Source organism: Scleropages formosus, chromosome 24 (genome assembly GCF_900964775.1).
Source record: "Scleropages formosus chromosome 24, fSclFor1.1, whole genome shotgun sequence".
NCBI classification, from domain to species: Eukaryota; Metazoa; Chordata; class Actinopteri; order Osteoglossiformes; family Osteoglossidae; genus Scleropages; species Scleropages formosus.
In genome coordinates, this window is record NC_041829.1 from 18471842 (window position 1) to 18496779 (window position 24938).

General features: G+C 44.0%; 2 protein-coding genes across 3 annotated transcripts; one reads left to right on the forward strand and one right to left on the reverse strand.

The window, feature by feature from the left end:
* Positions 1-2018: 2018 nt before the first annotated feature.
* Positions 2019-13633, reverse strand: pank1b (pantothenate kinase 1b). Of its 2 annotated transcripts, none has more exons than XM_029248895.1 (7): positions 12993-13633; positions 8003-8355; positions 7295-7548; positions 6623-6799; positions 5873-5996; positions 4751-4876; positions 2019-4431 (listed from the first exon to the last, which is right to left on the reverse strand). In XM_029248895.1, exons 1-7 carry the CDS (start codon positions 13309-13311, stop codon positions 4360-4362), a joined length of 1425 nt encoding a protein of 474 aa, XP_029104728.1. In that variant the 5' UTR covers positions 13312-13633; the 3' UTR covers positions 2019-4359. The 2 variants fall into 2 exon arrangements, with proteins under 2 accessions (XP_029104728.1, XP_018616330.1); XM_018760814.2 differs by lacking the exon at positions 12993-13633 and adding an exon at positions 11931-12128.
* A 7598-nt stretch (positions 13634-21231) lies between these two features.
* Positions 21232-23735, forward strand: htr7 (5-hydroxytryptamine receptor 7). The gene is made up of 2 exons (XM_029248580.1): positions 21232-21701; positions 22982-23735. Exons 1-2 carry the CDS (start codon positions 21232-21234, stop codon positions 23733-23735), a joined length of 1224 nt encoding a protein of 407 aa, XP_029104413.1.
* Positions 23736-24938: the final 1203 nt, after the last annotated feature.

Consider the following 24938-nt stretch of genomic DNA (forward strand, 5'->3'; position numbering starts at 1 on the left):
CATGATAGCTCGTCCTCATGTAACAGAGTCCGATTTATAAAACCATAAAAACACAAATGTAAATTGCTTTCTTTCACATCACCTACATCGGTCATGGAGCAGGAATATATTAAGAAAAAGTATTATAGACATGATTGCTGCCACATTATTTATTATATTTGAATGCCTGAGCTGTTTGCTGAGTAGCTCTTCAGTACACTCTCCTGACAGCCATGTGAAATCGCAGGCTGTGTCCATTTATGGGGGGGACTGGAACCAGCCGGTCACAAGTCCACGCATTTAACCTCTACTGTTTCCATCTACTGTTCTTGTTTATTTTACCTGGATTTCTTGGCCCAAAACTAGCAGTTCAGACCAGCAATCCTTTTCTCTGAATCATTTTTCAGTAGCTCAGAAACCCTTATTTCCTGATCCAGCAGTGGGATGGTGTCTGAGTCAGTCTTAAACATAGGTGTCACATTCTAATAGTTCGATGTTGGGAGAAGAAGAAAAAAAAAAACCACACATCGCCAAGCATTCAAGAGTTGCATGTTTTTCCACATTTAATATTTACAAAGTTTAGTGAATTGATACAGAAGAAAGCACATTTCCAGCATAGGAAAACACTGAAAAGGGATCATTAGAAACATCTGCATAGCAAGAATCGCTTCAGTTGTGTTGTTAGATTACATTCCTGTTTGTCCCCTCAACAAAAAACTCTGCTGAAGTCCTGACAGGCAGGAAACAACAGAGGAAATCGCAGCGGTAGTTCTGAGTACAGAAGGGGGGCTGCCTTTAAATTCAGCAGTGGTTTCAGGAACACAGAGGAAAAATCTGAAGGCAAATCTCAAAAACAGACTCCAACACAACAATACTTGAAGCCAGCCCACCAGGCATTTTCCAAAGTACAGCCGTGATAATTACATGAATACAGAAAGTCCCTTGTTAAATTTAACACATCTTGTTATTACAATGCTACGCGGAAAAGACAAAGCGTCAACAGTGTATTTAGCTACCCAAATCAGTAATGATCCATAAGATAGCATATTGCATAAAGTAGGCCTTAAAATACAGCAACTGAACACTTACTGGGTGGTTTCATTCCTTCTTTTGTGAACAAACCATCAAATATGGCCGCATGCACAGCTTTTTGCAGAGGTAATGAGTCTAAAAGATGGAACGAGAATAAGAGAATTGACGAATGGGTTAAAAAAAAAAAAAAAAGACAGGTATGCAAACCCACACAAAACAATCAGAAGCACATACCATCATTAGCTCAAAAGCTTAATTACACACCACATGGACAAATGTAAAGTCATGTCAGATAGGTGCTAGTGGGGGTGTTTTTACAAGAAGTTTCTTTTGCTTTACTTACACCCATTCATGAAGCACAGAAGCTCTGACATTCATATCCTGTATGCAAAGGGCAGGGGCCAGATAACCAACAGCAGAATTAGAGCACCAAGGGATAAAAATTCGGGGGGGCATAAAAAAAAAAAAAAAGAAAACCTCCTGAAAAGAAAGTTTCTAAAGTAACTATTAAGGAGATCACCACAAAAAATATATTAGCATCGTTTCAGAATTCGAAAGCTACTCCTATTGTTTTTAGAAGTCTCCACGAAGCCCAAGAGCAAAAACAACCGTTCACAACAAACTCATCACCATAAAACACCAAGGATTAAAAACAAAACCCGCACAGCAAAAAAAAAAAAATACAGAATCTGAGAGTGATTTAATCCACCCACAAATCACATTTAAAGGTTTAAATGCTAATCAGTCATGAAATTACAGTGGTGATGCAATCCAGTCCCTTAAGCAATGTTTGAGTGCACCGTAGTGCGTGTTCTTGCCCTGGAACAACACACACGGACTGCAAATGTTAGAGCAGGAAAAACAACTTGTTACCATAACATAATGTTTCTGTAAAGAAAGGCGACTTTTAGGATTCCTGTGGCTTTATAGTGTACAGTTTCCTTTTTTGAAGTAGTGCCACATGCACACACACTGTCAAGGAAAAAGTGCAGGCACACACACACACACACACACACACACACACACACACACCACCCAATGCGGTTTTCACTAAACGCAGAATCTTAAAGCAGGAAATGCTCCATAATGTTTTTTTAAAAAAAAAAAAAACCATAAAATGACTCACTAGTGCTCAACTGCAGGACAAATGACAAAGGATCTCACAGATGCAAGGTCACAGTGCGTACCTCCCTGTTGAATACACGTTTCCTTGTGTTTCTCTCACACACATTCACAAAATTGACTTTACAACTGTACTGGGCTGCATGTAAAGCCCACCTGCTTCACAAATGCATTCTGGGAGTTTGTCTAGCTGAAAGAAATATTAAACCTGAAATATAAATCAGCTTTTCTTGAGCAGTTAGAAGAACAAAGCAGCAAATAAAGGTTAAAAAAAAAACTAACAAGTACATGCATACTAAAAATTGTTTTGTCTGGGCTTAATTTTTGAGATAATCATTTTTCCACAAAACATTTAAGCGTTCTCAAAAATGACTGATTCGTCCTTGTAAGAAGCTAGTTTTTTCATCTGCTACAGTTTTACATGTGAAAGTTCTCTAGTAACAGGTTACAGAGTGTTTTTAAACCATTAATGCTGTACAATTCATTTTCCAAAATGATTAAAGTTAGCCTTCAGAAACGAACATCATGTTTACCAACATGTAAATAATCTCAGATGTTACACTTACCAATGGGGCTAAAGTAAAATTACCTACATCTACTGCTTGAAAAATGACAACATGGTGGTGCGAAAGATGGAAATGTAGACAAAAAAAAAACTAAAACACCGAAAAAGGTTATTACAGTAAATTGCACTATGATGACACTGACTAATGCTATAAAGGTGCATCTCAAGTCTTGGAAAAAGATGCAATTTGTCTTGAAGTGGAAAAGGCAACCTGCAGCATTCATTACTGGCATGAGCAAGGTTGTGCCCAATGTAACGGTATGGTTAAAAAAAAGAAAGAGGCAAATTGTAGGAAGTCAACAGAAAGGCAATAGAGGCAAAAATAAGTTGCACTGAGTAAAGGTCACACTTAAACTCTACATAATCTTACATTAATTGCTAATGAAATTTCCTAATAGGTTAATCCCAGTGACAATTTAGGCAATTTCAATATTTTGCACTTTTCTTACCCGTTTCGTCTCATTTTTCAACCTGAACTTCACTAAAGCCCAGACAAAACGACACGCTTCCCACTTTTCACAAATGAGAAGTCCACCCCTCCCAGTGTTTTTTTTCTTCTTCTTCATGGGAACTGTCTAAACAGCCATTTCACTAAAAGCACCTACACACTTTTCTTGCTGGAAAGCTATACAGAGCTATGCAAAGAAGGCAGCCTTATATGGGCACGTAACAAGGTGAAATCAGTCACTAGTTTAGGTGATGCAAGAGAGGTCAAACTACCCAAAAAACCCTTTGAAAAAGGCAGGAGAGTGTGCAACGTATAGCAGTTCACAGGCCAGCTTTGTAGTTTCACTTGAAACCAACATACCATCATGAAATGTCATGAAAATTAACCAAAAGGTCAAAGAGTAAAATCTCCTGGGGTACTCATCATAACACTTTTTTTTTTTTTTTTTTTTTTTTTTAAATTTACTTTGATTAAAAGTACACCTCAGAAGGAAGAAAACGGACCCCTTTTTGGCAAAGTCTGAGATTTTCTGTGGACGCGACCTTTGCACCAGGGTCTTAACCCTGCTGGCATTCACTTGTGGGATTACAGTTTAGGGAAAAACATGGATGTTGAGAAGGGTCCAACATTGGCCATTAAGAGCTGAATTTGGTCCCTACTTGCTAACCAGTTCAAAATGGCTTCACATATGGGACATAAGAACGACGATACAGGACAGCATTACGAAAATTTGGGCTCCTACGGCACAGGAAATTATTGCTATTTGTGTAAGCTACGTTAAATACAATGTACAATGTACTTTAACGACAGACAATGCGGTTAGTCTCATCACATTAGGGGGAAGAGCAGGATGAACAATATATTATTGAGGTCCATTTTCTTGAAAGGTCCTTATGATTTAAAATCGACAGAAAAAGGCATAAAACCAAAAAGGTCAGATTTTGGCTTTGGCGCACCTTCTAAAAATACATGTATATTTACACACAGTACCAGGAAAATTTGGATTCCCAATATCCACCTTATCTCCTGACTGCATTGGGTGTTTAAATTAGTCGATAAAAACCTTACAGGCCAAAGGAAACGGGAGAAAGGGGGTCAGCGCTATTTACAGTCATTAAATTATTAAAATGGCTTTTCCGTATTTCTCATACTGGCTTCGTTGCAGCCCTGCAGCAGCTCCTCAATTCAGCGTGAGGTCCATCTAGAAGGTCATTCATGGGTCGTCTCGCGGGTCGTCACTCGACTTCAACAGCTCCAGGAACGCACCGACGGCTCCAAAATAACCCTGCCAACAGCGAGACATGCATGGTTCTGATTGGGTGTCTTTCACAAATGCAAGTTTACTTATATGCTGCTCAGTTCAGTGTTGTGACCACAGACATTAGCATCAGCACACTGGAACAATTGCCTAGAAAGACAGCCTGCTGCTGGAGAAGATCAAGAGACCAAAGCCAGCCAATAACCCAAGGAAATTTACTGGTATTAAAGAGTTTTCACATTTTTATCAAAGATATGTGGAAGTGTAATACGATAGTAATCAGGTTTAACAATGGAAGGAAAAAAGAAAAAAAAAAAAGTCAGTGGTGTAAGACGTGTGTTTGTACCTCATGTTCTAAGAACAGAGCCTTCAGCTGCCCCTTTGACCAGAAGTCCATGGCATACGCGAGCAGCTTCGTTGATATTGTGTTTATTCGCAAGAAGTTCCCGACAAACACCACCCTGTCAATTTTCTGAAAAAGCACATTCACCACCTGAGCACTCCTTACCAGCAGATTTCTTCATCACACACTCGGCAGCTTTGCTGCCACCTAAATGTGAAATTCTCCATGACGGCACAGAGTCAGTCATGTTTGTCTGCTTAACGCAAACAATATCAACCTTAAATTAGGATGGGAGCGAATACATCAATTAAATTAGGATGGGGCTAAGGTTTGCAAATTGGAAACAAGTAACAGTATGCTAATTAGCCAAGTTACCCATTACACTGGACAAAGTTTTAAAGAACTTTGAAATATTTCAGACAAATAAAAATGAAATAGGAATACATTATAATTTACTTGGGAGAAATTAATTTTAGAATTTTCTTCAAGCAAAAGTAACATAAAAGTAAAAAACATATCACTGAAAAACCTGAGCTCTGTGTCAGATAAGAAGATCCAAGCGGACTTATGGCCAAGCTTATTCCTAAAACATTCTGTATTTTGAAGTTCCAAAGTGTACTTGGGCAAACAATGAGGCAAGCTGTATGTTCAAGGTCTTCTTGTCTCCACTGAACACAAACCAAAAAAAAAAAAAATAAATAAATTTGCGAAGCGACACATAAAGGGAGACCCGTAGCTGCTCTGCACGCTGTGATAGCCCTGTACAATGCTGCTTGATCCCCATGCCACAAGGCAACACTGTAGAGAAGCCCAGAGCGCACAGAATTCACAAATTCCATCATCAGTGATGATTAACAAGCCCCTGATTGAAGTGCGCCCAAAGTATGGCTATAACGTTTGCACTCTGTACGTAAAAAATGTTCACAAACTACAGCTACAAACGTGAAATCTGAATTTAGCTTTGTTTGCAATCTAGACAATGCTCTGGATGAAGCTGGCTATATAAAGTGTCTTCTACTTTTTTCTCCTTAAGCGAAAACAAAGTCTACTCTTGCGAATATGCGTAAAGACAGTCCTTCCACAGTAAACCGATAAAGCATCATATTATGCACCGTGGTCTTCTACCTCGTTAACTGCACACATGCGAGCAATGGAGCCGATGTTGTTGGTGATTGTGACCAGCGTGGCTCTGGCAAGGTCCTCTTTGCTGATAGAGTCTCGTTTCTCCTTGCTCATCATGTGGCCAAAGCTTGAAAATGGGGGAGAAAAAACAAAAGGAATAATTCTGGGGGAAATTAAGGTCATACATCACTGACCCGTTACCATCAACCGCTTGTCCAATGCAAGATCATGGTGGTCTGAAGCCTATCCCAGAGGCATAAGGCATGATGCAAGATACACCCTGGATAGGACACCGGCCTATCAAAGGGCAAACTCACACTTATTCACTGATACATATACACACATAATATGGGCAATCTAGTCACCAATTCACCTGAAACATGTCTTTTGACTGTGGGAGGAAACCAGAACACCTGAAGGAAACCCACACAAAACACAGGGAAACACACTATATGTAGAAACTGAGCGAGGATCAAATCCACATCTGAATTAACAGCCCAGGAGCAATAAGGCACCAGCATTCCCCACTGCACCACTATGCCACCCTTTGGTAATGCAGCTGTTCTATAATCAAAAATAGTGGCTAATACTCATTGCGCCACCAATCTCAAATATGTATTAAAAAAAGATAAATTGGTGCCACAAGTGTTACAGCCACCTGGATGCAGACATTAACTGGGCAAAACAGCAGCTAGAGTCAACTTAATGGAGGTGGGAAACTGTTCAGGCACTAAAACCAAAGCTCGCCTTTACCTGGAAGCTACAGCAGATCCCTGCAGACCAAAGCGCTCGTAGTCACCTCCGTAGATGTCTTTCACCAGCTTGTCCACATTTGTACTGTCTCCCTTGGCAGCCATTTCCAAGGCCTCCTCAAAAGTTTCGCAGCCGGTCAGCAAGCAGCACAGACCGAGGAAGGTACCTCCTCCCAGGCTATGGTGGGAGACAAGAGAACGTGAGACCATGGGGAACATGACCAACATGCAGACAGAGAAGGAACGGGGAGGGCTTTTGGTCTCAAGTTGTGCAAGAAAACACTGGGGATACAAGAAAAAGGATTCCATAGACAAAAAAAAAAACCCCACACACATCTTAATGAAGAAAAACCGGATCCGGCAAGTGAAAGCAGGAAACATTGGTTTAGATGGAACAACTGCAAATCTGTCACGTAATGAATACTGAACATGAGGTCAAATAATAAACAAAATCAATACACTAACTTAAATGAGCAGCAGGGCTTTCAAATATACTTTTTAAATTTGGTATATTCTTTGGAATAAAAACACAAAAACCAAACAGAAGAAAATATAAAATTAGTAACTTTATTATGCACACTGTTATACTCAAAGCTCTGAAAAAGGGGGCATGGAATGTTAAAAATCAGAAAGAAGGAAATCTGACATCAAAAACGATGCATGCTGAATGTACCTGGTGCCGGTGACCCGTTTGTAATCGTCCTTGGAGTACACGGCCAGTATGCTGACTCCAGAGCCGATGTTGACCAGCAGCATGGGGAAGGGGTTGTCGAGGCAACAGGGCCACTTCACGCAGCTTTCTGGGTCTGAGGGGTTTTCAAAGAAGTAGCACTCCGGGTGGCCGTTGAACCCGACTGAGTCCACGTATAGGAGGCCCTGGATGAGGCAGTCCAGCTCATCCAGTTTCAGCAGCTGCAGGTCGGCCATCTGGAGACACAGGACCAGAGGGTGAGGAGAGTGGGGTTAGAGTCACACAAGCGGCACATTAACCTGAATGCTTTGTAAACCACGGGATACAAGAACACAATTCGCAAGACCTGCCCACTGAAGTTGAATTTTTAAGGCCCCCCCCCCAATATTTTACCCCTAACTTCCCCCAGTTTTGGCCCAGAATATGACTCTCTCGCTACAGAAGAGTGTTTTCCCTGGGTCTTCTCACCAGTGATGGCTATCATAAGACAATGGGGATCCTCCAGCAGGCTGCTGTGAAACTTCCCCTATGTGCCATCAAGATGACATACAATTTGCATTAACATGTTCACAACATTAATTTGAAAGCTTGATTTGCCAAAGCTGGAAGGAACGATGGCGCGCATGGGGTTTCTGAGCCCCGATTCTGAAGCAGGGCACCACTGCTCTTCAAAGATTGAGATACACGCACCGTTCTGAAGTCCTCCTCAAACTTGTAGGCCCCACCGCCAGTGGCACAGAGCGTTGTGTGCAGGCTCGAGAAATTCTTGTCGCGACCCATCTGGATGAAGCTGTGCATGGCTTGCGTGGGGAAGCGGATAAAGTGCAGGCTGCCGCGGCGTCCACAGATGCTCAGCTCCTTGAGTTCCAGGTGCACATCGCGGACGCCTGTGTTGCCATAGGCCACGTTGGATGTCAGGTACTTGCGGATGCTCTTGAGGTTCTCCACCTCCTCCTGTTCCTCCTCTGCTGGGGTGTCCTTGGGCTCAAAGTAGACTAGCTTCACCAGAGTCCCACCAATGTCCATGCCAAACCAGGGGAAGGCTGAAAGACATCAGTAATGCTGAGCATAGTGTTTACACTTTACATGGGAGGGGTGTCTTTTGTAGACACAATTTTTTTATATACATAAAATTTTTCACATGGTTTTCAAAAGTACTGTAAAGAAAATTCTTAGAGAATTCATTTATTACCGATAAACACTTGTCCAGTGCGGGGTTGTGGTGGTCTAGACCCTATTCTGGAAACATTGCATGGAGCACCACACACCCTGGATGAGACACCAGTCCACCACTGGTCAATCATACACACTCATTTACTCACCCTTACACACTGTAAGGGCAATTCAGTTACCAATCCACCAGAAACACACATCTTTGGACTGTGAGAGAAAACCAGAGTACCTGAAGGAAACCCATGTGAACATGCTAAGAACGTGCAAACTCTGCAAAAAGTAAGACGAGGTCAACCTCACATCTAGAAGCATAGACGAACCTGTGAAGCACCAATTCTATCTACTGCACCGCCTCTCAACAACATTGTACTAAAGACTTTATTTTGCAATCATTTAGCAATGACCTATTTATTTTTTGTACAAGGACTCAAAATACCATAATTTACTCAGTCAGATGTTGAGCGTAACCCTTTAGAACAGTGTCGAAAATATATGAACGGTTAGTGTTCCTCACCTGAAACTGCTGGGCATCTTAACCTGCAGAAAAAGCTCTCTGTCTCTTTGAGAACAGAAATGGTGTGAACCATTATTTTACACTCAGCACTTTTTCCATTTGCAGATCAAGCAGTGAGGGTGGTGTGGCATCATCTCCCATAACTGACACTTCAGCTGCATCAGATGCCTCAGGTTGCCATGGAGACAGCAGAAGAGCACAAACGCTCATTCTGATTTAATGTTTCAAATTTTATAAATAAAACAAACGAGCTTAAAATCAGAATTTCCTTAGTCAGTCAGCCAGTTTTTTACCACCTTTTTTAAACCACCATCACCTCAAATTCAAGCAGTCTGGATGTGACACGCTCTATCCTTCAGCTGCCACCAAGAGTTCTAGAAGCAATGGAATATAACTGGCCCGATTTCACAGGGAGCGACCAGGGATTAAGTCGGCCAGGTCACTCAGCCTGCCGCTAAATAAGCGCGTCCTGCAGGCCTGTCCTCCCACAGCGGACTGCTGACTTAAAACAGCGAAAGATGCCTTGTTTCCCAAAACCAGGGCCCCTTTACCCACACAGCATTCTGGGTACCATAAGAGATGACTCAGAATGCACTGGAACAGGGCAATCCTTGTTTTACGATGCACACATGCAGAAAAGCATGTCACATTTAGAAGTTCATATGACCAAAAAAAAAAAAAAAAAAAAAAATTATCTACACCTGGAAGCGAAGGCATTCCAGGAAATTCATACCCACACACACCCTTGCTACCGAGAACAACTCGAGCACCAGCGGATCAGAACTTCAAGCCTCTGACAACGCAGTAGACACGTGCTTTGGACTCAGCTTCCCCAATGACCAGAAACACTCCTGACAGGTTGAGGTCCTTCATATCCAGGATGGAAATGCAACAGCCTCGCTTGTCAACGTGTGTCACAGAAGAGCTGGCAAACAGACTGAATGAACTGAGGCAGAGTGAATGAACCTAGCTGCCCTCTACTCTAGGGCTGCAAGAGGCCTCCATTCTGTACACATACAAACGTAGTCATTCGGCAACTAGGCTGTGTGTTGACACCTGCTGTCAATATGGGGGGGGCCACTAAGCAGTCATTTACCCACAAGTACAAAATTATACAGCCCTGCAGTCTATAGGTAAGTCTAAAATATATCTTTCTTCTATTCTAAAGGGAACTAGATGTGGTGTCAATTTCCTTTGTATTAGCCATTCAGCTTGTATTACAATAAAGCACAATATAGTGAGAACAGTCCAGATTTGCACAAATCCACAAGAAACAAAAAAAGATGGAACATAAAGGAGACACTGCTGTGCAAAACTGTAAGAAGAGCATAATTCTACATGAAATTTTTCCAACCTTGACCAATTCCAGACATACAGCTCAACCTCTTTACAGCTCAAACAACAAGCTTGAAGAAATTTGCCTGGCCTTTGAACCCAGCATTCACCTTTAATCTGTGTGGTGACAGCCAGCACACAGCGGTAAAACATTAACATAAGTGTATAAATGTATTTATCATTTGTTATTACTCTACATTCATGTTCATAGTCTCTGGAGTAAAATCCCTCTATTACGTGTTAAGGACTAAGTGAAAATGGGGAGGACAAAATTAATCTCGCTGATAAGCAACACCGGCAGCAAATTGTCCCGGTGTGAATAAGGCCTTGCGCTGTCCTGCCGGAGTCACAGTGACACACACCACATGTAGGTGAAAGGTCTTTAATTCCTCCACCATGGTGTTTAGCGAGCAAAGTACTATGGCCACAAGGGGAGTGGGTGAGCCATCCCACCGCCCTCCGCCACCCCCCAACCCCCCACCAACACACAGGCCTCTAGTATTAACCCCCGACTTACCACAGTTGCAGTGCAAGAGGCCACAGGACCTAAGGAATAGCACACACACAGTCTGAAACCACTCGCCCCAAGCACGGTTACGGTGAGCCGGAGCCTAACCCAGCAACACAGGGTGCAAGGCTGGAGGGGGAGGAGACACACCCAGGACGGGATGTCAGTCTACTGCAAGGCACCCCAAGCAGGACTCAAACCCCAGACCCACCAGAGAGCAAGACCTGACCTGCTGTGACACCGCACCCCCCAAGCCAAGGAACAGCAGGGCGTAATAATGTAAGAGTAGTTTGAGTATCAAGAGGAACTAAAAGTATGTTTTCTTGGAAAAAAGGTGGAAAATATGAACAACAGAAAGGTAAACTAATTGCTCTGTGAACTTTTATTATAAATCAAAAATCATGAACTACCAGTTGAAGATGCAGTATCCCAGATAACTCCCGATAAAAATATTGTGCTTGGGTGTGGTTTTTTTTAATTAAAAAAAAAATAAAACAATCCCTCATCAGATAAGCATCTTTAGATTTTTGTACCTTTTGCAGGCTAGAGGTCAAGAAACAATATCTGACCTGTGTCCCATTTAAAGGCTGTATTACTTTGGTTTGGGCAGTGCAAGTGTACTTGCTGGACTGCAGGTCTTATTCATGAATTACATGCAATAATTAAGAATTAGTTATTTATCCCTCCCAACTAAAATGAAATGCTCCACAACAAAGGAATATGGGAAACAAGTAACCTATTTCTCAACATATTTAAGTAGTGGGTAAATAAGCTTAGGGCACAATGGAAAACTGGACTAAAACAGATTACAAAAATAGTTTTTTTTTTTTTTTTTTTTTTAACCGCAAAGATTGAAACACCCTTTCAAACATCAATTGGGACACTAATAATGTAACAGTGGCACAAGTAGAACAGCACTAATGTACCCTGTATACCAGGATGCAACAACACAGGGCAGAAAAATGCCTACGCTGCATCTGCCACTACAGCTTTTTGATAACCTGCTTTGAGAGATTTCCTTAAAGCAGGTCATGGTAACAAACATGCAGCGCCATTCATACTTTAAAATAATTGTTGCCACCCCTTACCTGGCTTTTTAACATCTTTCAGCTTCATAGTTGTGAGGTCCAGACGCATGCAAACACACCACAAACTGGCTGCCAAAGACACAAGTGCCAGGCAGTCGCACTATTTATTCCTGGGTCTCTGTGTGTTGTGCAACTGCAGGAGCAGCATCCAGCACCTGTACTGAACCTCACACCCTTTTTTTCTCTTTGTGGGAAGTTTCTGCCTCTGTGCCCCGGCGGTGCGAATCAGAGTGTTGCGGGTGCATCGCGGGCCGCCGCCGCCGCCTCCTCTTTGGTCTCAGGCTGCGGGTTCTTTAAGGCGAGCCCCCCCCATTCGCCAGGGCGCGAGCCCTCGTTGGCTGCGCGCTCGCGGGGCCGCGCGCGAGGAGCGATCCGCGCGCACCTCCTGACTCGGCGCTGCCCAATGGCCTCGCGCGTCTCGTCACAACACTGGCGCGGGAGGAGGCGCCTTCGGCTCGCCCCGCTCACGAAGCGCAGAGGACACCAATACAGTCCCGCGCGCCACACTTCCCACCTGGAACGGGGGGCGGAGCTCGCGCGAGTGGGCCTTTAACATTCATCACAATGTCATAAGTCAAACACCCAGGGACGGGGAAAAAAGGAAAATAAAAAACCCACCACATTCACAATTTCGTAGCACGAACCAATTCATATAATTAATGGACTGAGCCTAAGTAAAACCTCGGATGTGGGACGGATAATTTTTTTTTGTTATTCACACCAAATGGGAATTTGAAATGTAAATAAAATCGGCACTAGTATCATTTTACACGTATGTTAATATTTTCCCTTAAAGGTCTTTAAATTACGGTGTCAGTGCATTAATGATTTAAGGTGACTTGAGGAAACTGTGGGACACACACACAGTGACAGTGTGTAAGACTGAGTACTAGTTAGTACTAGTCTAGTGTGTAGTAGTGTACAGTGTAGTGTACTACTGTACAGTACTGTACTGTACTCTCACCGACGACGGGACCGACCGGGTTGCTGTGCTGCCTTCACGGACGGTTCATAGGGGAAGAAACCATGTTTCTCCACCACCATATGTATTATTATACTCACGGGGTCTGTTCTTCCGGACCGACTCGGTCCTCCGCCGGAGCCTGCTCCTCTTGGCCGGAGAGCCGTTGTGCTGCTGCTCCTGAAGAACATGGTGGTGGAGGCTTTCGAAGCAACCATGGCCACCGCCACCGGAGGAGCCCGAGCAGGAGCAGGACGAGCCGGGGCTTGAGCAGCCGAGGCCGGCGACGGAGGGGCCGGCGGCGGCGCTGCCGCCGGAGCTCCCGCTGCTCCGCTGCGGCGAACAGAAGCCGTTCTGCAGCCCGTTGGCGTAATGGACCGCCGCCGATTTCGGCTCGAGCGCACATTTCCCTTTATCCATTACCGCACCGCGCGGACCCGGCGAACCAACCGAGGCGTCGCGAGAGGAGAAAGAAGCGGGAACCGGCCGCTTTCTGCGTTTGCTGCTCTGCGCCTGTGAGCGCGAGACGACGACGGGAGACTTCGGCCGTGACGCGTGTCTCTGTGTTTCCGGAGAAAGTGTGATATATATATATATATATATATATATGTTATAATATATTTTCTTCCCCTCAATAAGTCAGTTTAAAGAAAAAGACGGAAACAAGGCAGCGAGGAGGCTCCGATGAGGTCACTGTCGGTCATTCCCCCCCCTCCCTTCTAGCCTGCCTTCCACACTCCGCGCGCGCCGCCGCTTCCTGGTTAAACAGGCGATTGTGTGACGTCACAGCCCACCCCCTCACCCCACCACCCCCCAGCACTCAAAGGAAACACATGGTATAATATTTAGTATAGTGCCAGCGAGTCTGAGTCTATCATATTTATTTATTGTGATGTAATTTTTCACATTTTTGTTGTATATTTCTCTTAATTACCTGATGTCTTGCAATTCTCTGTAGAGATTCAAGAGTTTATTGTCATGTGTGCAGTAAATAGTTTGTTACACCCTACATTGTCACAATGAATGAGATTCTTACTCTGTGAATCCTCTCTCAGCAGCCTACGACATAAATTATAAGGACGTAAGGAAAGAAAAACACGAGAAAAAAAACACAAGGAGAACAGAGGGCGTAAATCACAAATTTACAAAAATTACTATTAGCGCAAGGTCACAAATTACAAAAATTACTAAAATTACTATTACTAGTGCAGAAATCCAAGAAACAAGCCTTATATGTGTATAAAGTCTGCAGTGCGCAATGTAAACATGGAAGTTGTACATGTGCAATGTCCTGCAGAGGTAGATTTGGTCTATTCGCAGTTTGGGGGGTGTCTTTGCGTACGCAAGGTATGCGGAGGTAGTCTCTGGTCTCTGATGATATTGGCGTTGTGGATGTGTGTGTGTGTGTGGAGGGATGGGGGTAGTTGACACCTTCCAGGCTCAGAGGGTGAACTATGTCTGGTGTGATGGGTGGAGAGGCAGTGGATGGGTGTTGTTCACAAGCCTGATGGCCTGTGGGTAAAAACTATTCTTCAACCTTGAGGTTCTGGCTCTTACTCTCCTGTAGTGTCTGCCTGATGGTAAGGGTGTGAAAAGGCTGTGCTGGGGATGACTGTTGTCCTTGATGATGTTAGTGGCTCTCCTAATGGTTCTGGCCTGGTATAGGCTCTCCAGTGATGGTAAGGACGTTCCAGAGATGGTTCGAGCAGCTTTCACCACTCGCCGTAGCGCCTTACGATCCTGTACCGTGCTGCTTCCAAACCGCACCGTGATAGAGCTGGTGAGGACGCTCTCGATCGCACGCCTATAGAAGCTTCTGAGGATTCGGCTCGGCATGCCAAATTTCCTCAGCCTTCTCAAGAAATGCAGACGCTGACGTGATTTCTTGACCAGATGTGTTGTATTGTGAGTCCAGGTGAGATCTTCAGTAATGTGAACCCCCAGGGATCTGAAGCTGCTCACCTTCTCCACCGCTGTCTCACCAATATGCAGTGATGAGTGTTGCTCCCTCCTTCTCCGTGGATCTATTATCAACTCCTTTGTTTTGTTGACATTGAGCGAGAGATTGTTGTCGTGGCACCACGATCAGCACTCACTGGAAAAGTGTGGTATTTAGTAAAGTATTTAGTAAAGAATACCAAATGCATATCTATATTATAATGCATTAATTCATTTTAACATGGTTTGTTAATGCAAAGAAAAAAGACAACCTTCAAACTCTGTGTTGTCATTCTTCCTTTTTTTCTACCTACTTGTCTGATGTTCTGCAATTCCATACATTTTAACAAAGGAGACAAAAATCAAAATTCAGAGACTTATAGTATCAAATTCTTTAAAATAAATAAAATCATTGATTAAAATAGGGACCAAGAATGGGATGAAATATTCTGTTTATTAAACTGGTAATCACAATCTACAATTTTTATTCATTCTAAATGAAATGTACGAGTAAATGTACATGACTCCACTTTTACTCACTTCATTTATTACCATTTTTAATATTCAGATTTTTCCAACAATGTACATTAGTGCAGTGGACCAGTACAGTAGCCTGCAATTTGAGTCGTGGGCTGGGGAACCAAAAAAGACAACCTTCAAACTGAGTTTTGCACAACACCAAAAAGTACAAATGCACGCAAAAAAAACAGTTACCAAAGCAAAAGAAATTTGCAGTAATTAAAAATGGATTTCAAAAGGTCAGTTGTACATAACGGTTATTAAGCCGTTAAACAGAAAACAATTCAGAAATTTCTAAACAATTATTTTCAATGTTGGGTGCAACACATTACAAAGTAGCATGTTTAAAATATTATCATTTTCACTGCAATTAAGTAATTTTTGGATACCAAATAATACTATTACAGATACTGTCTGCCAAATAAATCAAAGTAAATGTATCTGTTTTCTAAATTTGTTACATAGAGTTTCAGGCCAAATGTCCATTTTGCCTACAAGTATCTTAATTTATTTTGTTATACAGAAAATGTGTGTGTGTGTGTGTGTGTGTATAAATAAATAGCCTAACCTTTAAGAGTTCACCCCCTCTATTTGTGTATAGTGTGTGTGTGTGTGTGGATGTGTTTTGTGTGCTTGCACAAAGAGCCAAAGCATTTTTTTCCCTCAGATATTAAATCAACACCATTTTCATCACTACCCGTAACTGTTGAAGTTGCTCGATCGCTGTCAGTCACCTTGGACAATGGCCTCCGCTAAACACACAAACAAAATAATTTTCATCATCATCATCATCATCGCACAAACAGAAAATGCAGCAATAATGTCATAGAAACTTGTTGACTCTGTTGCAATGAGTATAAAGGTTTTTCCTCTATTTGGAGAAATTCCATTGAGGAGCTGCTGACAGTTCCAGCCATTACCTTGTTATACCACCTACAGAGCGAAGCCGCTGGAAATTTCTGCCTAGTGGGTGTTGTTACACATATTTACAGGCGCAATTGTGGCCGTGTTTGTAAAGCAATCTTTTCCCCCACGCTTACACTGTTTGGCACTTCCAAAAATGGTGTGCAAACTTGGCTGAACCAAACAGGCATCAAGATGTCGGGAGCATTATGATAAAGAGCGACAAAATTAGATGGAGGTGAACACTTTGCAGTGTAATCCTGGAACCTGGAGGTAAAGCAACACGTGCGTACGTGGGAATAAAGTGTCGAGAGGTTGAAGTTTTTCAATAAAGGCCGTTCCAACTCCTGCTGCTTAGCTAAATCGGTCCAGATGGGAGAAAATCCAACACACACACACACACACACACACACATTTTCGGAACCGCTTGTCCCATACGGGGTCACGGGGAACCGGAGCCTAACCCGGCAACTCAGGGCATAAGGCTGGAGGGGGAGGGGACACACCCAGGATGGGACGCCAGTCCGCCGCAAGGCACCCCAAGCGGGACTCGAACCGCAGACCCACCAGAGAGCAGGACTACGGTCCAACCCACTGCGCCACCGCGCCCCCTACAAATCCAACACAGTAAAAGCTAAAATAAACATAGTAAATCATTGAACTGGAGCCAAGAAAGTGGGAGAAAAAATGTTTTTGGTTAAATATTACATTTACATTAATTTATTTAGCAGATGCTTTTCTCCAAAACGACTTCCAATGAACTCTATGTAGTGTTTATCAGCCCACACACCTTATTCACCACGGTGACTTACACTGCTAGATACACAACTTACACTGGGTCACTCATCCATACATCAGTGGAACACACACACTCTCCCTGTGACTCGCACACTATGGGGGAACCTGAACAGCATGTCTTTGGAGTGTGCGAGGAAACCAGAGCACCTGGAGGAAACCCACGCAGACATGCAAACTCCACTCCAAAATATCATCACACCCTTGCAGGATTTGTGTGATTTTCACACTCTGGCGCCTCCACTTGTGCAGTCTGTTTAAATTTGATAACCTGGGTAGTGAGAAGAATGACAATTGTTAAAAGCCCAAGTTTCACAGCTTTGCACCCTGCAGTACAATTTGTCCCCGTCACTCACTCACCAACTCACTTTCGTGAGCCTCTTCTTTTGGTCAGGGTCGGGGCGGTTCGGAGTCTATCCTGGAATCGCCGGGGGGAGGGGGGTTCACCCTGGAAAGGACATCAGTGAAATAATTCAAAAAAAGAACAGAACAAAAAAATAACCACAACAGTACAGTGCAGGGAGCATCACTGCACCTTGGTGGTGTGAGATGGTGTGGGTTCGATCCCCACTTTGTCTGTGTGGAGTTTGCATGTTCTCCTCTGTGGTTTGTGTGTGTGAGAGTGTGTTCCACTGATGTATGGATGAGTGACCCAGTGTAAGTAGTGCATCTAGCAGTGTAAGTCACCATGGTGAATAAGGAGTGTGGGCTGATAACACTGAATAGAGTTCAGTGGAAGTTGCTTTGGAGAAAAGTGTCTGCTAAATGAATAAATGTACATATGTAATGATAATCATATTGAATAAATGTACATATTATGATGATCATAATAAGCATTTATAAGCATAATAATCTGCATTTATTTTACAGATGTCATCTGTCCCAAATCTACATTTAGCCCTCTGGTTTATCCAATTTTAAAGTGTCAGACTTTGAAATTTAATTTTCCTTCTTGGGTGGGTTTGAGTAACTTATTATGAAACTCATGCCACGTCCACTCATACTGATTTTGTGAAGTATCACATCTTTATGCAAATATGCATAATTGTAAGGTGAGAATATAAGAAAGAAGAGCCAATTGGTGAACCACAGAACGTTCCAAAGTACTTCCAGGAACTTCGAATTGCACAGCAGAACACACACACACACACACACACACACACACACACACACACACACACACACACACACACACACAAAGAGAGAAACCGCTTGTCCCGAGTGGGGTCACGGCAAGCCGGAGCCTAACCCAGCAACACAGGGCACAGGGCTGAAGGGGGAGAGGACAAACCCAGGACGGGATGCCAGTCCATTGCAAGGGATCTCAAGAGGGACTCAAACCCCAGACCCACTGGAAAGCAGGACCTGGCCAAACCTGCCGCACCACCGCACCCCCCACAGAAGAACAGTAAAAATCATTTATTTTTTATATCCGTCAGTAAGTTTTCACCATAACGTGAGGCTGGCAAAATCACGATAAAGAAGAGAAAATTAAAACCATCCTTTCAAATGGCACATCTACTTTGCATGTGTGACAGATGACCTCAGCAGGACTCCACAGAAGAGTGAGATTGTGTAAATCCAAGGTGCAGAAATGACCTGCGACTGAGCTGTGAAAACCGAGGTCCTTATTCAATTCATCCATTAAGCGCAGGATGTGATGGTGATAGTCTGGCATATGAAATATGAAATAGCAAATCAGACAAATATGGGGAAGCTGCTGTCACTATGCCATTTGTCGGAAGAATTCAAGCTTCAACCCAGTAAAGCTAGGGTCACATGACCTCAAATGAATCATTATTGTGAGCTGTGGCCGCGATTCATTACCCCCCCGCTTTAGATTGCTTGTGTCCTCAGAATCACCTCCATCATAATAACCTTCAACCCCAATATTTAAAGATGACTCGCAGCTCCAAGGCCTCAAGCGTCAAGTGAGGAGCAGAATGGTAAATGAAATGTTGTCACACACCCTAAATTTCTGATAATGACTCCCAAAAACTGACCTCCTTTTTGAACATACATTTTTTTTTCCTTATAGCCTGCAGTGATTTTCATTCGTAGTGCTTCGGGAACCCTAGTCCGCCTGACGCTGATCTCGTTGTTGCGGAAAGTTTTATATTGCAATGTTGGGCAATTATTTTTATGTATGAAACATTATCGTAAATTGTAAGAGGCCCCTTTGTCCTGTATTATCCCTTAAAAAAAGCACAGCAAGTAGTATTATTTATTATGGTATAAATTCTGATCATTGTTTCGTTCATTGTTACTTCCATTTCCACGCAAAATGTACATTTTCTGTTGCTTTTCTCATTTAACAAAATGTTTTCATCGGTGTTTTATCTCAGTACTGGTGCATCATTTTCCAACACTGAGATAAATTTCATGCGAAGGGGGCTGTAAATATAGATTCCTGCTGAGATAAATCTGTGCTCCCCCACACCACGTCATTTCACTTATTTACACTTTTCTAGAAAGCAACTTAAAATTATTTACCTGTCTGGGTAATTTTACTGGAGTAAAAGAGAGCAAGTACCTTGCTCAAGGGTACTACAGCTGCAGGTGGGATTCAAACTTATAACCTTCGGATTCAAAGGCAGCCACGCTAACCCTAACCCTACACCACCAGCTGCCTCATCATTTTACTTTAATACACTCCACCCTTCTCTTACATCTAAATACTTTCTCCTACTGTTATTTTTCTATTCAATTATTTTTCTACTAATTTCGCCTGCTTGCATTTTTCTACTTATTTATATGTTGGGTTTTTTATGCCTGTATGTCTGTACATATATGTCATAGACGCGCATGTATTTGTATGTAGTAGATTGTATGCTGCTGCAAAAAGTGAATTCCCTTTGGGATTAATAAAGTTTTGTTTAGCTTCATTAATTAATTAATTAATTAATTCATTCATTCACACAAGTAATATCAGCCCATGTGTTCCCACACACAGTAGTGGTTCTAACCACGGGACATGAGTGTAAAGTGTGTATTGACCCCTCGTCTAAGCAGTGTAAAAAATCCACTTTTACTCTATTTGCACGTTACTTTTTAACTTTACCACAAGATGGCAGTGAAGACTTTTGGAAGAAATAAAGCAATAGGCGGTCATTAATCTCCTGGATACTTGTGAAACTATTTAATGTAAAAAAAAAAAGTCCTCTATTACAGTCCTGAAAGACTGCCGACACTGTAAAAAACAAGGTAAAAAAACAGTAGGTAATTCTGACTATTAACAGTGTCAAATTTGTTTTTCTTACAGCGCGTGCATTTAATCACAAACCGTTTCATGTCTATTTATTCCTTTTTTATTGTTAATGTTTCACTTTTACTGTGTTTCATTGTTAATGTTTCTCTTTTTCTCTTTTTCTCTTTATCCAAGGCCGTAAGCAACTTTACCACGATTTACATATTCATACAGAAGGGTATTCTTCCTGCATCAATATAAAACATGGGTCTCGTTCAAGCGCACTGAAGCGGGATGGGAACCAACAACCTTCAGTTAACAGGCAACAGCGCGATCCAGCGTTCCACCTGCTTTTTTCACATTCATTTATCTAACTGATGCTGTTTTCCAAAGCTACTTCAGCATGATTTACCCGTTCATACAGGTGGGTAATTTTACTGGAGCAATTAGGGTAAGTCAGTACCTTGCTCAAGGGTACCACAGCTGGAGGTGGGATTCGAACCTGCGACCTATGTACAGGCTCTAAAGGCACCAGCGCGAACCACTACCGTACCAGCTGTCCCCGGTACCTGCCCGCTTCTGGGCTCTGCTGTCTTACACTGCTGTACCGTGGTCCAGTCTCGAGTCCAGGTCCGGTCTGTCCTGCGTCTGCCCGTGACGTCACACCGCGTGGGTGATGATGCTCCACTTGGGCGAGCGGCTCACCGTCCGCCAGGTGGTGTTTGGCTGAGGACTGAGGGCTGAGGGCTGAGAGGATGCTCGCTGCGCACAAGTGACACTTTCCTCCAGCGCGTTTCACACAGACACACCTCATACACTGTGTGTGTGTGTGTGTCATGAGGAAGGCGGAGGAAGTCATCAGTCGCCTGTGACAAGATCGTCACCTGCTTGGGAGAAAATCATCTTTTTAAAAAAAAAAAAAAAAAAAATTAATTAAATTTCTTTACTTTATTTTTGCCCTGCGATGATGAAGTGAACCGCACACGCGCCCCCGCTCGATGCGATGGAGCTCGGACGCGGTGGAGATGCTCGTGCTCTCCGACGACGGCACTCCGCTCCACCTCGCTGACACGCGGCCGCACGCGCGCGCCACGGCGCCCGCTCTGCCCGCGGCGATGGAGAACGGCACGCGCTGCGCGCGCCACACGCTCACGCACGGCAGCGCGGGCAAGGTGCTGATCGGCGGCGCGCTCACGGCGCTCACGGTGCTCACCATCTGCGGGAACCTGCTGGTGGTCATCTCGGTGTGCTTCGTGAAGAAGCTGCGGCAGCCCTCCAACTACCTCATCGTGTCGCTGGCCGTGGCCGACCTGTCCGTGGCGCTCGCCGTCATGCCCTTCGTGAGCATCACGGACCTCATCGGCGGCCAGTGGATCTTCGGACGGGTCTTCTGCAACGTCTTCATCGCCATGGACGTCATGTGCTGCACCGCCTCCATCATGACCCTGTGTGTGATCAGTATAGACAGGTGAGTCCGCGCCGACCGAGACGCACACGCCCGCCCGGGCTCCGGCAAACACCTTGCTTGAGAACTTAGTTAGTGCTTCGCAGATCATGAGCGGTGAGATGCGTGCCTTCGGAAGCTCTTGAGACCTGGGCTGGGGAAATACCTTCAGAAGTTCTTCAGACCTGGGAAAATACCTTCAGAAGTTCTTCAGACCTTGGGAAATACCTTCAGTAGGGCCTCACATCAGCAAATACATACCTTCAGAACTGTTCCACATCTCAGCAAATACCTTCAGAAGTTCTTCAAACCTGGGAAAATACCTTCAGAAGTTCTTCAGACCTGGGGAAATACCTTCAGTAGGGCCTCACATAAGCAAATACATACCTTCAGAACTGTTCCACATCTCAGCAAATACCTTCAGAAGTTCTTCAGACCTCTGCAAATACATACCTTCAGAAGTGCTTCGCAAATGAACAGATACATACCTTCAGAACTCCTTGCCCACATACTTACATTATACGTTTATAACTACAAGATGTATTTATTTATTCATTCATGATTCCAAGAAAGGATGGAACTTAAGGATGGCCTTACTTGCAAAGTGTTTAGGAGAGTCTGAGGTCCCGCGTTTGAATCCCGTTCCTGTTTTGCTACCTTATACCACCAACGAACGGTAGCATCCTTGTAACCCTCAGGTTGCTGGTTCAAATCCACAAGTTTGTTTAAATTTCACGCCAAAAAAATGGATTCATCCTTAATAATTTAGTAAGCTTAGCATTCAAATCTGACATCGTAAGTGACCATGGAGGAAGACTGTGGATTTATAATTTATCACCCTACGTTTTAGGCTTTCATTCAAATAAATAATAATATTACTTAATGTGATTACAAATAATAATATGAAGATGCCAGTATCTATATGAAGGGATTCCAACCAACAACCTTAAGGTTACGAGACAATAGCTCCCGTTAGGATACATACCTCCAGGTGTAGTTAACATACCCTGAATGAATATAGTAAAATAACCTGGTTATATAAATGTGTAAATCATTGTCCAGTTTGTTGTATAACATTGTTAGTGTGTCATTGCTTTACAGAAGCGAATGAGCAACTAAACATAAATTACCCGCATAAATACTAAAGTAATTAGAAGTACCTTAATGTGAGTGTTACGTGGTGAGTTACCTTGGTGTCAGATAAGCAGTTAAAACTAAATGTAAGAAGAGCGTCTGTTCAGAAGATCGAGGGGGGGTTTCGTTCATGAATCATGACTGGGATTCATTCCCCCCCGACGTTCCAGGTACCTCGGCATCACAAAGCCCCTGACGTATCCCATGAGGCAGAGCGGGAGGTGTATGGCCAAAATTATAGTGTCCGTTTGGCTCCTCTCTGCTTCCATCACTCTGCCCCCTTTGTTCGGCTGGGCGCAGAACGTGAACGACAACAAGGTGTGTCTCATTAGCCAGGACCTCGGCTACACCGTCTACTCCACCGCCGTGGCGTTCTACATCCCCATGTCCGTGATGCTGATCATGTATCACCGGATTTACCGGGCGGCCAAGGTGAGCGCGGCCCGGCACAACATCGTGGGCTTCCCCAAGGCCGAGGAGGAGGTGAGCGTGGACTGCGTCGCCGCCGCCCTCAAGCTGCACCGAGAGGCCGAGGAGTGCGCCAGCTTCTCGCAGCTCCTGCGCGCCGACCGCCGCAACGTCTCCGTGTTCAAGAGGGAGCAGAAGGCGGCCACCACCCTGGGCATCGTGGTGGGGGCCTTCAGCGTGTGCTGGCTGCCCTTCTTCCTGCTGTCCACGGCGCGGCCGTTCGTCTGCGGGGTGCGCTGCAGCTGCGTCCCGCTGTGGGTGGAGAGGACGCTGCTGTGGCTGGGCTACGCCAACTCGCTCATCAACCCCTTCATCTACGCCTTCTTCAACCGCGACCTGAGGACCACCTACCGCAACCTGCTGCGCTGCAGGTACAGGAACATCAACCGCAAGCTGTCCGCCGCCAGCATGCAGGAGGCCCTCAAGCTGGCCGAGAGACCTGACCTCATGCTGTAGGTGCGCAGCTGGAACGGCGCGGGGGCCACCCTTGGTGGTGGGGGGGGTAGGAGAGTAGGGGATGCTTGACTTAACGGCCCCGTACATTTACTGCACCGGTGAGTGTTGTTTAGTCCGTAGCGGCACACATCGTTCCTAATCACACACTGATGGCGGATTCTACCTGTCAGGTAAGTACATTTCCGGTTAAGTCTAGGACCTGAACACAGACTGTACAGTATTAAGTTTTGTGGCTAAATACTATGTTAAGACTGACATTTTTATTCGATCTGCAAATAACAGATCGTTGGGTCTTCAGTTATAGACGAGCCCGGTGTAACGTCTTCCCCGCTGCTTCGGTGTATTTGTTTCGATGGTGTCTCGAAACTCTATTTATTTTCTTAGAGAACCAAAAGAACCAATAATCGGACGAACTATGTAGTCGTCTCGAATAAATCACGGAAAAAAGAACTCAGAAACCCCCTTCAACCCGAACCTCTTTTTTCCTGCGTGGAGAGGAAAGGCTTAGTACCGTTGCCTTTAAACGACATCCTGCGAGTAACGAAGGGCGCTCTTGAAAGTCGTGTGGAAAAGGAGGGAAATAATGAGTATTGATTTGTAACCGTGCAATTACTTTGCGCTTTACTTTGTCATCGTTAAATTTCACATTGTACCGCAAATGGCTCCACTGAGGGGCAGCTACGGTAACCCTACACAGGGAGGGTTTTACACCCCAGAGGTGATGAGCTCATGATGTATATACATTGAAATATGCCATTAGAGATACTGTAAATATGCCCTTTAGAGCAGCACGTTGCCAGTAACATCTGGTGGCTACAGTAGCATTTGAGCTGGGAAAAAATGCCTTTTATTGCATTGGTCCTGCTTCTCAAGTGAATAGTATCTGTTCTCCATGTTTAATCACGGCAAAGAACAAAATCGCCCTTTGGATTGTTCCGGAACAAAAGGTCTCCTTGATTCGATCTGCGAATTAGTTTGCCGTGTTCCGTGCGTCGAGAGAAAAGGTCACGGACTGGGGCGCAGCCGAAGAAGAGGCCCGAGCCGGCCGCGGATTTATTGCTGTAATTGCATCAGGAGGCAATAAACGTTTATTTTACGGTGCCATTTAAGTGACTGTAAAACATAAGCATCTGTAAAATATGGCGACATTTCTCTTTGTGAATGCACTCTGATATCAGATTAAGGTTTTCTTTGCTGTCCGGT